Below are 17122 nucleotides of genomic sequence, written 5' to 3' on the forward strand. Positions count from 1 at the left end.
GATCAGAAATGAAAAGGGGGACATAACAACAGACACTGAGGAAATTAAGAGAATCATTAGATCTTACTACAAAAGCTTATATGCCACAAAGTTAGAAAATGTAAAAGAAATGGACTTGTTTTTAGATAAATGCTATATACCAAAATTAAATCAAGACCAGGTGAACAATTTAAATATGCTTATGAATCATGAGGAAATAGAAGCTGTCATAAAAAAACCTCCCAACCAAAAAAAAGCCCAGGACCTGATGGTTTTAACGCAGAATTTTATCAGAACTTCCAAGAAGAGCTGATACCTATACACCTTAATGTGTTTCACATAATAAATCAGAAAAGTCATTGCCAAATTCTTTTTATGAAGCTACAGTTACCCTGATTCCAAAACTACACAAAGACCCAACCAAGAAAGAGAATTACAGACCAATCTCACTCATGAACATCGATGCAAAAATTCTGAATAAAATTCTAGCAAACAGAATCCAAGAACACATTAAAAAATATCCATTACAATCAAGTAGGTTTCATCACAGAGATGCAGGGCTGGTTCAATATACAAAAATCTATCAATGTAATCCATCACATAAATAAACTGAAAGAAAAAACATATGATCATTTCATTAGTTGCTGAAAAAGCATTTGACAAAATTCAACATCCCTTTATGATAAAAGTATTGGAGAGGTTAGGGATACAAGGGTCATACATACCTAAATATAATAAAAAGCAATATATAACAAGCCAACAGCTAATATCAAATTAAATGGAGAAAAACTCAAAGCCATTCCACTAAAAATTAGGAAAAAGACAAGGCTGTCCACTCTTACCATATCTCTTCAACATAGCTCTTGAAGTTCTAGCAATAATGATAAGACAACATAAGGAGATCAAGGGGATTCGAATCAGAAATGAAGAAGTCAAACTTTTGTTATTTGCAGATGATATGAGTGTAAACAATAGTGACCACAAAAACCCTACCAAAAACCTCCTACAGCTGATAAATAACTTCAGTGATGTGGCAGGTTACAAGATCAACTCCAAAAAATCAGTAGCCCTCCTATACACAAAATATAGAGAAGCAGAGAAAGAATTCAGAGAAACTTCATCTTTTATGATAGCCACAAATAACATAAAGTATCTTGGGGTAACTCTAACCAAGGAAGTGAAAGATCTATTTGACAAGAACTTTAACACATTGAAGAAAGAAATTGAAGAGGACACCAGAAGATGGAAGGATCTCCCATGCTCTTGAATGGGGAGAATGAACATAGTAAAAATGGCAGTTCTACCAAATGAAATCTATAATTTCAATGCAATCCCCATTAAAATCTCAACAAAATTCTTCACAGACCTAGAGAGAACAATAATCAACTTTATATGGAAAAACAAAAAACCCAGGATAGCCAAAACAATCTTATACAATAAAGGAACTTCTGGAGGCATTACCATCCCTGACTTCAAACTCTATTATAGAGCTACAGTATTGAAAACAGCTTGGTATTAGCATAAAAACAGAGAAGTCAACCAATGGAATCAAATAGAAGATCCAGATATTAACCCACAAACCTAGGAACACCTGATTTATGACAAAGGAGCTAAAGGTATACAACGGAAGAAAGCATCTTCAATGGTGCTGTAATAACTGGATGTCAACCTGTAGAAGAATGAAAATAGATCCATATCTATCAGTATGCACAAAACTCAAGTCCAAATGGATTAAAGACCTCAATATTAATTGGAACACACTGAACCTGATAGAAGAGAAAGTGGGAAGTACAATACAACAGACGGGCACAGGAGATCGCTTCCTACGTATAACTCCAGCAGCAGAGACATTAAGGGAAACATTGAATAAATGGGACCTCCTGAAACAGGGAAGCTTTTGTAAAGCAAAGGACACAGTCATTAAGATAAAAAGGCGACCTACTGACTGGGAGATCTTCACCAACCCCGCAACAGACAAAGGTCTGATCTCCAAAATATATAAAGAACTCAAGAAACTAGACTTTAAAATGCTAATTAATCCAATTAAAAATGGGGCACTGAACTGAACAGAGAATTCTCAACAGAAGAACTTCAAATGGCCAGAAGACACTTAAGGTCATGCTCAACCTTCTTAACAATCAAGGAAATGCAAATCAAAACAACTTTGAGATATCATCCACACCTGTTAAAATGGCTAAAATCAAAAACACCAATGATAGCCTTTGCTGGAGAGGATGTGAAGAAAGGGGTACACTCATCCATTGCTGGTGGGAATGCAAACGTGTGCAACCACTTTAGAAATCAGTGTGGCAGTTTCTCAGGAAATTCAGGATCAACCTACCCCAGAATCCAGCAATACCAATCTTGGGAATATACCCAAGAGATGCCCTGTCATACTACAAAAACATTTGTTCAACTATGTTCATAGCAGCATTATTTGTAATAGCCAGAATCTGCAAACAACCTTGATCCCCCTCAATGGAAGAATGGATAAACAAAGTGTGGAATATATACACACTAGAGTTCTACTCAGTTCTAAAAAAAAAAAAAAAACCGACACCTTGAATTTTACATGCAAATGGATAGAAATAAAAAACACTATACTGAGTGAGGTAACCCAGACCCAAGAAGATGAATATGTTATGTACTCACTCATTAATGGATTCTAGGCATAAATAAAGGTTATTGAGTCTATAATTCGTGATCCTAGAGAAGCTAAATAATAAGGTGAACCCAAAGAAAAACATATAGTTATCCTCCTGGATAATGGAAGTAGACAAGATACCCAGGCAAATATTGGGAGCGAGGGGGGGGTCGAGGGGGAGAGTTAGGGGAAATGGGGAGAGAAAAGTGAGAAGGGGAGGATGGGGATAGCTTGGGGGAATGAGATGGTTGGGATGGAAGAAGGGTGGATATGGGAGTAGGGAAGTATATATCTTAAATAAGGGAGCCATTTTAGGGTTGGCAAGAGACTTGCCTCTAGAGGGGTTCCCAGTTATCCAAGGAGATGTCCCCAGCTAGTTCCTTGGACAGCTGAAGAGAAGGAGCCTGAAATGGCCCTATCCTATAACCAAACTGATGAATATCTTGCATATCACCATAGAACCTGCATCTGGCGTTGGATGAAGATAGAGACAGAGACCCACGTTGGAGCACTGGACTGAGCTCCCAAGGTCCAAATGAGAAGAAGAAGAAGGAGGGGGAACGTGAACAGGGAAGTCAGGACAGCGAGGGGTGCACCCACCCCCTGAGACGGTGGGGCTGATCTAATGGAAGCTTACCAAAGCCAGCTGGACGGGACTGATCAAACCGGACTCTCTGAATGTGCCGATCAATGAGGGCTGACTGAGAAGCCAAGGACAATGGCACGTAGTTTTGATCCTACTGCATGTACTGGCTTTGTGGGAGCCTAGTCTGTTTGGATGCTCACCTTCCTAGACCTGGATGGAGAGGGGAGGACCCTGGTCTTCCCACAGGGCAGAGACCCCTAATTGCTCATTGGACTGGAAGGGGAGGGGGAGGAGGATGGGTCGAAGGGGATTGAAATGGGAGGAGGGGAAGAGGTGGAAATTTTTAACAACATTTTTAATAAATTAAAATAAATAAAAGAAAAATAAAGTAGAAGCAAAAAAATTATTGGTCCAGGAGAGATCAATAATAAATATCTGTTTAATGATATATTATTGAATTTGTATATATATATATATATATATATATAATAAAAATAACTAATTCCTTTTTACAAGTGTATAATTTAAGTTGACTGGTGTATCAGATTATATGAGCATTTAATAAAAAACTACTTTAAAATTCTGCCGATGATTAAAACCATTTTTATGTCCATCTTGTAGTATGACTCAAAACAGTAAAGTATACACAGTGGGATTTTAATAAATATGTGTTTATTAAAGCATTATTCTCTCTATACTTATCAGTTTAAAAATATATATTGGTTAACTACTGTGTATCATCATATACGGAATGTGGCAGCATACAAAATATACAAAAATTCTTACTTGACAAAATTCAGCAAATGAGAGCCAAAATACTAAACTTGATTTTGTATATCCTATTTGGCCTCATTTTATCTTTCATATCACTTTCAAGTTTAACAATTTAACAATTATTCAATGAACCAACAGCACAAAGTTTTAGTTCCTTGCTTCCTAAAATACATCAAGATTTCTTCATTAGTGACCTTCTCACTGTATCAAAAAATCATCAAAAAGAGTTCTAAGAGTGGGCAAAACCATATCAAATTTTAAGGGAATAAGAATAGAATGATGTGGGGGTGTGGGGGGTGTAGGTGTGTAATTACTTTGCTTTTTGTAATGCTTGAGATTAAAACCTAGAACTGCATGCATGTTAGGCAGGTAGTCTACCACTAAGCTGTATTTTCAATATACCTTTAAAGCTAAAAGACTTATATAATAAGCACAGACCTTAAAACAGTTTCGTCCACGTGCTGCTTGATATATAAACTAGAAAAATAAGAGAAAAACTCACACCAAAAACTACTAATAAAAGGCTGGGCATATACACACTTTAATCACAACACTTGGAAGGTAGAGGCTTCTGGATCCCTTTGAGTTTGAGACCAGCCATGTGAATCTAGGGAGTTCCAGGACAACCAGAGCTACATAGTAAGGCTCCATCTCAAAAACAACTACATCAGCAACAACAAAAACTAATAAAGGAATAAACAAGAAGTTATAAAAGCAATAGATTTTAACAAAAGAAAAATGTACTTTACCACTTGAGTGAAAAATAAATAGCAGTATTTCTGACTTGATTTGGCATCATTAAAAATATCAAAAGAGCTACAAATAACATGAACACTTAAATTTTAATAGCTATAGATGTACAAAATTCCTGTCTAATAACTGAGTTGTCATGAAATAAACTTGGTGAAAACAAACTGATAATCTAGTGACAGCCACTGCATTCCACTCTTTTTCATCGCTTGAGAGATTTATACATGGATATAATATGTTTTGAACAAATCTAGTCCCTAGTTTTTCCCTTGAGATTCTTATCTCCTCACCACTGTGCCCTCCCAATTCCGTGCATTGCTGCTATTTTTGCTTTTAATCCACTTAGTTTGGGGCTGGAAAGATGGTTCAATAGTTCAAAATACTGGCTACTTTTTCAAAGGACCCAAATTCAATTCCCAGTATGCATGCAGTGATTTACAACTATCTGTCATTCCAGATTCAGGGGATCCAACTCATTCTCTGCCCTCTGTGAGCACCGCATGCCATAGTCTATGCATGCAGGCAAACACATGCTTAACATAAACAAACAAATCTAAAAATATTATTCCACTTAGCAGGTATAGGGCCATCTACTGGAGCGTGTTTAGTCTCAGAATCACCATTCCCAAGGACAACTGACTCTCCCTCTTCCAGCAACTAACAGTTACCAATAACTTCTCAGCTAGAGAAAGAACTTTATGACTCCTTCCTCATCTATATTGGTCTTTTGCAGATTTTGTGCATGCAGTCCCCTATCCCATAATTTCATGTTTGCAACAGTATTATCATGTTGTTCAGAAAACACTGTTTTGGTGTATTAAGCCTCCCAAATTTTAGAGTTTAATCTCAGAAGAGGGAGTAGAAAGAATGGATTACACTCCTTTTAGGTGATATTATATTTCCCTGGGACAAAGAAAAACTACATTTATTCTTGGGAAAGGAGTTGAAAATGTTGTTAGAGCAACCGTGTCCTTTCTCAGCTCTCATTCATTTGGGAGCTTTGCTATCATCTTCAAATGTGAGTCTCTAATTGTTTAAAGAACTGATTTGGTTTCAGAGGTTTAACTCCATCTCACTCTTTCTAACTATCTCTCTTGGTTATTCTTTCTTTTTCTCACTGTTTTGCTCTCTCTATGTATGCTTTATACTACCAAATACTAGGAATGGAATTTTATGACTATCTTTCTTTATCCATAAGATAGAACCATGTGTACAGATTAGACAAGTCATTACCAAGTAAAGACAAAAACAAAAGATCTCAGTGTTCTGCACAACATGTGAAGGCATCATGCCTGAATTGCTGCTGTACTTAATGAAAAGCATGTATATCATTTAGTATATGGCTGGTGCTGTTTCACAATAAGGAATCGAAATTCATAAATTTATAACATAGCATATTTTGTTTATTTATTACATAGTCCTTCTATAAATATCATTTAATAGTTTCTCATATGCAGGATTAGCATTCATTTTCTAAGGATAGGAGGCAGCTTATTCATAATGGCTTTGAAAGCCTATCCTTAATTTTCTTAATTATTTTGCAAACATCGCCTACTATCTCCCCTGCTCCCCCACATACACACACAAAAAGAAAGAAACCTAAAATTTCTGTAGTCTCTTTTGCTAGGGTTCATTGTTTTTCAGTTCTCTATTATTATTTTTATCTTTTTCATTCCCAGAACTTGTAGTTTTTCAAGATACTAGCTGTAACCTCCAAAGCCATTATCATTGAGAATGAGCCTTATTCCAATCTGCAATTCTGAATCTTCAATTTTCTCTTCATTGAACTGATTAACAAGCCGTGTGATAAGGCTGGTAACTCTGTGATTCCAAGCCCTTAAAGATCTCACAGGCTTCAGCTATTGGCATTATTCAAATTCAAATTCAAAATACCCATATCTAAGCCTCCCCTTCTCTTCCTTCCCATCCTACATTCCTATAGGAAGACAGAAAGTTGTTGACAGTCATCCGTTAGTCAGAATGGAGTTCAAAACAAGAAAACTTATGTTATAACAACTATAAGCTATAAGTGACACATTGAACAAAGTACCTAAGTTTCCTTATATTTTTCAAGAATTTTTCTCTAACTATAAAATAAATATCAATGTAATCAATTAGTTTCAAATTTCTTGCCTTGCCAGGTTATCCAGTTTTGATGTGTAAAAGGGATTAATCAGCAACTCTAAGACTGGGTAATGAGCGAATAAAAACTTAAGTATCTAAATATAATTGTGGTATTATATTTACATCCCCAAAGAATGACTAAAAATGGCTTTAAATTATTTCAGTCAGGCCGTGGTGGTGTATGCCACCAACACTCAGGAGGAAGAGGCAGGCAGATCTGTGTGTGAATTCGAGGCCAGCCTGGTCTACAAGAGCTTATTCCAGGACAGGCCCCAAAATTCAAAAAAAAAAAAAAAAAACCTGTCTTGAAAAACCAAAAAAGAAAAAGAGATTATTACAATCTATCATCTTTGCTCAAATGTTTCAAACTCAGTCTGACACATCGGTCTTTTAATATACAGTGAACACCAATACTGCTTGGTAATTCTAAGAGCCAAACCTTTCTCCTTAATTTGGGCTAAAACTTTATTATCCACAGCTTAATGTAGCCCTTCAAAAAACAAGAACAACCCTATCTTTTAGTTGTTTTTTCTTTTCTCTTCTCTAAACTCACAATTTCTAATTATATAATTTTCACCAAAGACTCTATCACTACAAGGCATAGTCATTAATGATTACAAGATAGATCTATGAATGTGCTGACCATCGGAAGTTTGTTAAATACATGCTTAATAATATTGGATTCCCAATTTTGAAAAAAGAATAAATAAACCACATGTTGATATTTTATGCCTATAACTTAGTGTTACACATGTCTTTAAGAGATAATATAAACCATTATAGATGATAACTATATGTTCCCTATAGATTTGCTGTGTCTATGGGTATTTGAACCAAATTTTGAGGCAACTTCCATAAAATGGATTTCTCGTAAGATTAAAAAAAAACACAAGAGGAAAGATTATTTTGAAATTCTTATAATTTTTGAGAAAATAATATTGAAATTATACTCTTACTGTTTCTGCAATAAATCAATACATATAAAACTGAAAATAAAGGATGGTAGCACAAAAACATTGTTACCTATGAAGGGGTACCAGTTGGTTCATTGTATTTACTTGTCTAACAAATATTCATTTCCTGTCTTTACAATTTACACTAGTGCTAGGTTTAGGTATACATAAGTTAAACATGATTTCATTTCTTAAGGAGCGAGCCAGAGCAAACCCAGATCACAATACAGTACAATTTGTCCTTAGTAGAGATGGAAATGGAAATTTCTGCAAAGACAAAATAGTTCATGGAAAGTGTACACCAGTGTGCATGAACAAACAGAAAAATTATCCCTGCCAATGTTGTTGTGGATTCCTAAAGGAAAGATGCATAGGTACAAGGCAATAAAGGATGAAAACATGTTGATTCTTGCCATACAGAGTAGAAGCATAGTGTAGTGGATGTAAAAGAAGTCCAGGGATTCCAAGGCCATGCAGCTAAGGTCACATTACACTTCCACTCACACTACCTTCTCTCATGATACATCAATCCAGAGTTTTTTACAAATGCAAATCCAATATTGAATTGCCATTCATTTATTAAGAACTAAACCCTACTCACCCACTCACTCAATGATGAATTAGTTTTCTAAAATTGTAGATAGTAGCAACAGATTCTAATTTTTTGTGAAATTGTGGAAGAGTTTGAGTAGTAGCCCCTATACAACTAGTATCAGAACCTCCTATTGTTTCCTTTCTGGAACAAATCATCCTCTAAAATAAATCAGTACAAGGATGATTTGAGAAAAGCTTTAACCTCATTTCAAAAAGCCTACTTGTCGTATCATATTGACCCTCACAATAATCCTTTCTATTTCCTCTACACTTCCATCCATTTTGGATATGTATTCTTTCATTTTGAAGAACAGGACCAGTTATACCAATGGCTCCTGAACACAAACAAAGGAAACAACAAAAAATCCGAAGGAAAAGTTGAAAAGGTTCACAGATAATTAAACCTACAAAAAGTAAATGTTTAATCCTCTATATATAACACTACCAACACTGTGACAGTAGTTCCTGTTCACAGCCTTTATCCTTGTTTCTGTATGCCAACATTTGTCAGGGATATATCTACACATACATATATTTATATATTAATCTGTGTTTGTATATATGTGTGTGCGTTTATATACATTTGTGTGTGTTTTATAGGTGAGTGTGTTTGTATATACGTGTGTGTGTGAGTGCACGCACACACACACACTCGTGCTCATGCATGTGTTTATCTCAAAGGAACAACTTCCAAGATCGACCTTTACAAAGGTCAATGTGCAAATCCCACTGAGCTTAAATCAGTGGTCTTTAGGGCACAGGCTGCAACCACCTTTGACCATAAATTAATGTCTATCAATCACCTTGAATCTCATTCAGATTTCCCAGGCCTCTCTTTGGAACCTTTTAACAAGACTCAAGATACAGGAAAATGCATGTTAAAAGTTTCCCCATTGATGTATTAATTTGATAACCTCTAGCTTAGATGAGCAATTTCCTGACAATAAATCTCAAACAAATCTTGTTGAAGAAATATTTTCTTACTGAGGTGTTTATAAAAATATTCACTGTCTTTCAATACCCCACAACAATCCAATGAATTTGCAAACTTCAGAGATAATTACAGCCCCTTACTTTCTACATCACTCCAAGCCTGGAATTTTCAGTTCTACATAGTTCTCCAAGCACACAGAACATAATTTCATATCTCCAGACCGTTCTTTGATGCGATATTTTAGGACTAAATGACATTATTTCCACCCCCAATCAGTATGTTTTTGGCAACAGTAGCCCACTTGGTGAAAAACATTTCTCTCACTTGACAAAAAATTGTGTAGAAATGGAAGCAACCCAGACTGAAGGAGAGTCCTTACATTTCCCTATCTCTAAAATATAAATCGACTTCTCAAGGAGTCCTCAAAGGAGAATATCATTCCATATGTTTTTGTAAATACAACTGTATCCTGATGTTTTACTTAAATAACGGGTGTAAGCAAAATTTGTACAAGTTTACACTCTTGAACCTGAGTGAAAACTCTACATTTATGTAATAAAAGCAAATACACCAAAAGTGTGTGTGTGTGTGTGTGTGTGTGTGTGTGTGTGTGTGTGTGTGTGTGTATTTTAGGTATTAAGTTCTATGTTCAACTGTAGAAAATCATAAAAGTATTAAAGAGCCAAGATTTAAATAGTTGCTTTGAATTTTTAGTTAAATTTCTGGCTCCTTTGTCACATAGGGACCTGCAAAGAGTCTGCCAGCAGATACCCCTTGGCAAACATTCTTCCTACTTAAAACACTTAAATTTTCTTTTCTCCTCCGATGTATATTAATCTTCAAAGGGAAAATCATACCTTCTTGGTAATACATGATCAACAATGTAGATGTCATCAGATACTGCATTTATTTTTCCATCATGGTCAATGAAATGTATGTTTTTACTTTATTTTCAGATTTATATACGAGGCCACAGAACAATAGGCAAGGTGAATGTAAAATGCAGTTATGATATAGATGAAAAATATATTAAGGACTCCTCTGATGCAAATCAAAATTCTAAAAGGTAGACAGTTCTACACTAAGACTGAATATGTGATCACGTCATCCTTTCACCAGCTAAGACTGCTGCCATGTCCATTCTTCAAATGTATTTCAAAAGAAAAAGCCTTGCAAGTAATCTATAGCCACTGAACAAATCATTAGACATGCAACCAAGATGCACAGACTTTAAGCTAATATTTATTACATTATCTCCTAGCCTCACCCTCTGAACACACATACTGGTTAGTTTGAAAGCAATGGATGAGGAATTTTTAAAATTCTCAGACAAAATGAAATAGTTTTTCTGTTACTTTTACTTACTATTTTAATTAACTTACTGTGAATTATTCACATTGTGTCACTCAAAATTGTCTCCCTATCATTACATATTCATAAATGTGTTTTTTAAATTGACACACAGCAGTAACTAGCTGGTAGAAATATTGGAAATTTAAATTATATAGGCCTCTGTACACATATAATCCATAGCTATGATAATAAAAAGGAGACTAAGTTTTAATTTTTCAGAAGAATTTGTTGGCTAAATAAACAAAATAAAGTATTTCTTTCTTTCCTTTTTTTCCCTCAAGATGGGTTTCTCTGTGTAACAGCCCTAGCTGTCCTGGAACTGGATTTATAGACCAGCCTGTTTCTACTTTCCAAGTGTTGGATTCAAAGGCATGTGCTACCACATCTTGCTGGTGTTTCTTTTTATCGTAATGAAAATTAACCATTCTATAAGTCTTAGAATATGGTTATAAGTGATTCTGACAAAGTGGGGAGGAAAGAAAATTTTTACATTTTTTGAATGCATTCAAATTTGTTTGGAATTTATGAATCACATCCTAGAATCTCTTCTGGAATTGAGGAAGGTTTTTAAAAATATACATGCATGCAAAGTGTGTGTGTGTGTGTGTGTGTGTGTGTGTGTGTGTATAAACATGCAACAAATTGCTCTAAGAAAACATTTAATCATGAATACATTTTGTTAATTTTTGCCGAGTCAATTTGCTTACTTCTTACTTTTGCTTTTTTAGTTAAATTGTGTTTGGAATTTAAATAAATTACCAAATATATTATTTCATAAACAAATTTTTCATTGTTAGTTACACTCAGAGCTACTGGGGTTGATTTGAAGAGTTTGTGTCAGAGAATTAATTTTGGGTAGTATCAGAAGAAGCTAAACATTTCTGTCTGTCTCCTTTGCTTTTATTAGGCTTTTACTACTACAGTTTCCTTCCCCAAATAATGACAGTATTTTTTTTTTGCCATTCTTGGGTCCTTGGTTTTTCATTTCACACTTTCTTGGGATGAATTTCCTTTTGTCATAAGCTTCCCTCCCCTGCTTTTTTATAGTTTCATTTGTGTTGTGTTTCTTCCAGTTGTTCTATCTACAGCTTCTGAGATCTTCACAGCCCAGCCTCAGTTCAACAGTGAGCAGAACTCTCAAAAGAATCCTCAACTTTGAATGGGTGTGCCCGCATCTCTCCACTGACAGGCTGATGAGAACAAACCCTAAACTGATGTCATAGTCATAAAATAAAATCTAATAAAATGAGTTACCAAGTTGACCCTTAATAAAAGCGTCCTGTGCTAATCTCTCAATATGTTTCCAAGTATCCAATTACTTCAAAATAAATAATAAGTGATTGATATGCCTCCAATCAGGCATGTATAATGATGTTTCTTATTATGGCTACACTCCAGAGACTTGTGAAAAAATTCCACACAAAATGTTCCTGAGAGGTCAAAGGGGCAATGGCAGTTCCTATGCTCTCCTCAACGCACATTCCTAAAATTAAAGACTAAAAGTTCATGAAGACTGGGGACTGTTCAGCATCTCTATCACCAGTATAATACTTGCCACAGAGCAGAATCTCAATTACTGGTTACTTGAATAATGATTTGATTATTACATAGTTTAAAAAGTGACACACCTTCCTCAAAATTTTTCAAATGCAAACTGTTCCTTTGTATGCCTGATGATGTCTCTCAGTAAAATTTCTGACTGAAGAGAAACGTAAATACAACACTTTACAGCTGAAAACTGTAAGCTGTAAAGTCTCAGAAATCTGAGAATGTGCCCAGAATTACACAAGTACTTACTTGTTCAAAGCAATGAAGAATCAAGATGCTTGAGTACTGGGTTTTGTTTTCTTTCAATTCTATCAACTCGATTTACTTTTATTGTATTATTTGTGTAATACTACTGTATTTTATGTGCAATATTACTGCATTATATGTGCAATAATGTGACTTTTATAGCCAACGTCAATTCACCTGAAAATAACTACTAAAATATCAAAAGCTCAACCTTGTTTGTTGATTCTATGAGTCAAAAACTAGCTTAGAATGTGCCAATGTATTAGTATAAATGCATTTCCATTTTTCTACTTGGAATCCTATTGATTGAAACATATGACCAGACCACTGTGTAAACAGGAACCTAAAGAACAAGTATAGATCCTCCTAAAATAGATGATGATGGGGTTCAGGAAAGTTCGCAACACGTAAAAATCAACTACAAATGCCCCCACAATGGTTAGTCTAGGCCGCTGTAGTTATTCAAAGCAGCAAGAAAACAGATAGCATTCCTGACATCTCCTCATATACATCCAGGAAGTATAGAAGGATAAATATAGTGGAAGTTTTTAGGGCAAAGGCTTCTTTGGCAAATGAAATGAGGGACCACGCAGTACTAACTCATTGACTTGAAATGGAACCTCTCTGTTTCGTCTATGACACTAAGTCAATTGATGATATGACTAATCATTGACGATTTTTCTTTTTTCTCTGATGCTTTTTATGGGTACATGTTTGCACCTGTTCACCTGTAGGCTCTGAGCACCCATCTGACAGGCATTTTCAAAATAAAATTAGTTGTAGCTTGTAAAGTGCATAAAACTTCTGCATTATTTGATATCATAATTATTTTCAGTTTCTTATTCTGAAAACCCTTATCTAGGCTTGCACTTTTCACATCTGCCACTGAACTCCAACTTATAAAGGAAACTATCAGAAATTATTTCCTACCTCTCGTTCTCACAATAGATAATTCAGTTATCACTTTATTTTCCCTAACCCTCACGTGAGTGGTTGAGAAAAATCTAAGCTAAATTGTCATTATCAAAATCACTATCAATACTTTTTAGAAATGTGTAAATTTTGGTTGTCAGACACAAAAATTTGGGATTACAAGAACAATTCTATCCCAACAGATCAGTATCTTTAGTTAGATCCTTGAGTTAAACCCAAATCTGTTGTACTGAATAATTGGTATGTTGCAAAAATGTTTGTTGGGGATTAACACAAATCTACAGATACACGGCTACTGAATTCTTATCATAAACAATTGTGTTCAACAACTTGCAATGCCAAATATTTTCAGAGATTACCTTTTCTGGGATAATTTACAAGGACAAATGAAAAAGAACAGTCAAGCTGCTCTAAAATATCTTTCTAGGTTATCTGCAGAAAGATGTGTGAAGAGTAATACACACCAGAAAGGAGGGAGACTAAAACCATGTACTAAAGACTTATGTAGCATAAAGGAAGGACACTGGAAACATGTGTTAAAGACTAACATACTAGAAAGGAAGGAGACTGAAAACTTGTGTCAAAGAATAACACACACTCGAAAGGAGGGACACAGAAAAATGTATCAGAGTAACAACCAGAAAGAAAAGACACTGAAAACATGTGTTTAAGACTAACACACCAGAAAGGAAGGACACTGACCAGCGTGAAAAGAAACAACTATTCTCCAATATAGGTATCATAGTGATGTCTTTGGCATTGCATGGTACCAGCACCTAGACTCTCTGCATCTTAATTTTCCCCAGGCCCTTCCTAAAATGAGTCTAAGAATGTTTTCCAAAGGGAAACCTAGGAGAGGCCAAACAAGATCAGTGCTCTGATACATTGAGGGAACTTTAAAAAATTAAATCTGAGGGGTATAAGCAGGAAAAGAACAAATGGGGGCAGCACTTAAAGTCCTTTTTCCAAAACCCAGGTGAGTCTCAAAGTCTCCTTTGGATTCTGCAATTGGGTGGACCCCTTCAAACCCAAGTTCACTTAGTCAGTAAAGGATAAAACCAGAGGTCTGTCTGGCATTTCAGGGAGGGGAGGTAGTTGAAATATCTTAGGAGGGGTTAGAACAGAGTGGTATGGAAGAATGCCTGGAATCAAGGGGAAGATGGTGTGTACTGAGAACCACTAGTGCATAAAGCCCCAAATCAGCACAAGTTGCCTAAGTGCATGAAGGCATTTATCCTCTCAATAAACATGTGTTTGGGTTCTCATATGAGGAAGGTAGGAAGCACTGGAGAATCTAAGGAAGGGAAAGTAAAGGATGATGTCAGGATGCAAGAGACTTTAAAAAAAAAAGACACCAGGTTTTCCCAGAAAACTGAGCCAATAAATGCCCAACAAATAAGACATCAGGAAGGTGCTCTCTCTCTCTCTCTCTCTCTCTCTCTCTCTCTCTCTCTCTCTCTCTCTCTGTCTCTCTCTCTCTGTGTGTGTGTGTGTGTGTGTGTGTGTGTGTGTGTGTGTGTGTGTGTGTGTGAAAAACATAGGATTACAGGTTTGCATGTGAAAAGATGCAAAGGAAAGATTTTGATAGCATTCCTAAATGTGAGAAAGGCATGCGAGAGAGGCTGCAAAGAGCCTGTGGAATTCAGAGATGCCCCAAAAGGTCACTACTAGGACCAAGAGAGTGTGGGAAATGAGAGAGTAAGGGCTTCCAGAGGCGGGGCGGGGACTCCTTTGGGATGCTGAAAAGGGGAAATGGATTTGCAGGAACACAGCCTGGGAAAGTTTAGAAGAAAAAAAAAAGCAAAACCAAAACAGGTGGCCTAAAGGAGCCCTGAGGCCGGCAAAGATGACAGCAGTGTAGTTGAATTTAAGGCTTTCGTTTATTAGCCAGACCTCGGAAAAAATAGGGTCTCTTTCCTTCTCAATGTTCCCCTTCTGCCTAAGCCCAGAGTGTTCTGTCTTCCTAGGGGCCACTAGAAACCCTAGGCCGACCAGGATGAGGCCTGGTCGCCCCCCAGCGGCTGGGAGCTCCCTGAGTTCCCCTATAGCCCTGCTCCAACTTTGCCCATTTCTGATCTCTGCTGAAGCTTGGACCCTTCTGTTCCCAGCTCACCGAGGGCGCTGTCAGGAGGCTGATGCTCTCGCCTAGGGAGTCCAGGTTTACCCTCCGGCGTCGCTGCGCCCTCTTGGACCCGGCGGCCGCAGCAGCGGCGGCCGTGGCGGCGACGGCGGCGGAGGCAGCGGGAGCTGGGGTGGCAGTCTTGGCAGCAGATCTGGATCCCGGTGGCCCTGGCGGGCTCCTGCTGTCATTCCAGCAGAGCCTGGACAGGGGGCACTCCCCTTCCTCCTCGGGGCTAGTCTCCAGATAGTCAGAGCCCAGAGAGCTAAAGGACTCGGATGAGATCTTCCTGCGAGACATGCTGCTGGAGATGCTGCTGCAGACGAAGCGGCGGTGACAGAGGTGGCGGCGGAGACGCAGCGGTGGCGGTGGAGGTAGCAGGATTGGCGATGGCAGCGTCAGGTGCGTCGGGGACGCTGGGCGGTGCGCTAGCCCAGACGGGAGTTCCCAGCGCTGCTGAATCCTGCCAGCCAGCTGCTCATGGCGGGAACTTGGGTCACCGCGGCTGCTCGCTGGTCCCTCCCGGCTAGGGACGAGCTAGGGACTCAGGGACTGCCGCCGCCTCTGCAGCTGCACATCCTTCCCTCTCCGGTGCTGCGGGGATTCGGGTGCAGCGGCTCCTTCGCCTTGCGTCTCTAATGCCCGAGGCCCGCGTCCTCCGCCCCCTCCCTCCTGCTCCCTTCCCCCCTCCCGCACTATCCCCCCCCCCCCCCGCCCGGGCGATGTCTCCGCCGGCATCACGTGTCGCCACCATACTCATTAGAAGTCTCTGCCTCTCCAGTCGTCACATTTGCGAATCAACTAGGACACTTTGCTGCTGTTCTCTCCGCGCTTCCCCGCCTCCCCTGCGATCATGTCCTCCTACTAGGGGTTCATATGGTGGTTCCCATAGGACCAAAGGTCTCTAAGCCCAAACGTTGAGTCCCTTGGTCCCTGGAAAAGCAAATGGGTAGTGAACATGGCCGGTGGCTGACATTCATTAGGGTGAGGGGCATAGAACTGGGGGAGGGATCTGCCTTTGTATAAAACTACAAGCCAACAAGGGCCGCTAAAGTCCCTGCACACACACACACACACACACACACACACACCGTGTCCAATTCTAGTTTATTTTGGAAGTTCAAATCGGCCACCCCAAATGTTTCAATGGATTCACTTTCAAGGGAAGGAAAGGGTGGGGCAGCTGCTGGAGACAGTTCCCTGACTCCAGGAAGGCTTCGTGGTCAGTGAGAATATCATCTGCTCAGGCTGCAACCGCCCCCCCTCTCCGCCACCCGTGGCTTTATGTGCCCTGAGCCCGGTGGTAGGAGCCTCTGTCAGGCCCAGTTGTCTCTGTTCCAATGCTGGACAGCTCTGCTTGCCACCTGTACCAAGCTTGCCAGGTGGTGATAGGATCTGTGCAGACTCTTGGATCTGACCCATAAGAGCATGGGGAAGGGTTCTATGCCCCTCAGTCACTGGGCTCCTTGAGTCAGATATGCATTTAGTTGATAAAACGAAGGGTAGTGGGAAGACACCAAAACCAAATTCTCCAGAGTGAAAGCAAGTGTCTGGCTGTGAGTTTCAGCACAGCATCTTCATTTCA

General features: G+C 38.3%; 1 protein-coding gene across 1 annotated transcript in view; it reads right to left on the minus strand.

Moving 5' to 3' along the window:
* Gucy1a2 (guanylate cyclase 1 soluble subunit alpha 2) overlaps nucleotides 1-16157 on the minus strand; it is a 308832-nt gene extending 292675 nt beyond the window's left edge. The window contains exon 1 of the mRNA XM_075966896.1: nucleotides 15532-16157. Within this exon, the coding sequence (XP_075823011.1) occupies nucleotides 15532-15837 (306 nt within the window). The 5' untranslated portion in view covers nucleotides 15838-16157. The remainder of the gene's footprint in view (nucleotides 1-15531) is intronic.
* Nucleotides 16158-17122: the final 965 nt, after the last annotated feature.

Source organism: Microtus pennsylvanicus, chromosome 3, assembly GCF_037038515.1.
Source record: "Microtus pennsylvanicus isolate mMicPen1 chromosome 3, mMicPen1.hap1, whole genome shotgun sequence".
In the NCBI taxonomy this organism is placed as follows: domain Eukaryota; kingdom Metazoa; phylum Chordata; class Mammalia; order Rodentia; family Cricetidae; genus Microtus; species Microtus pennsylvanicus.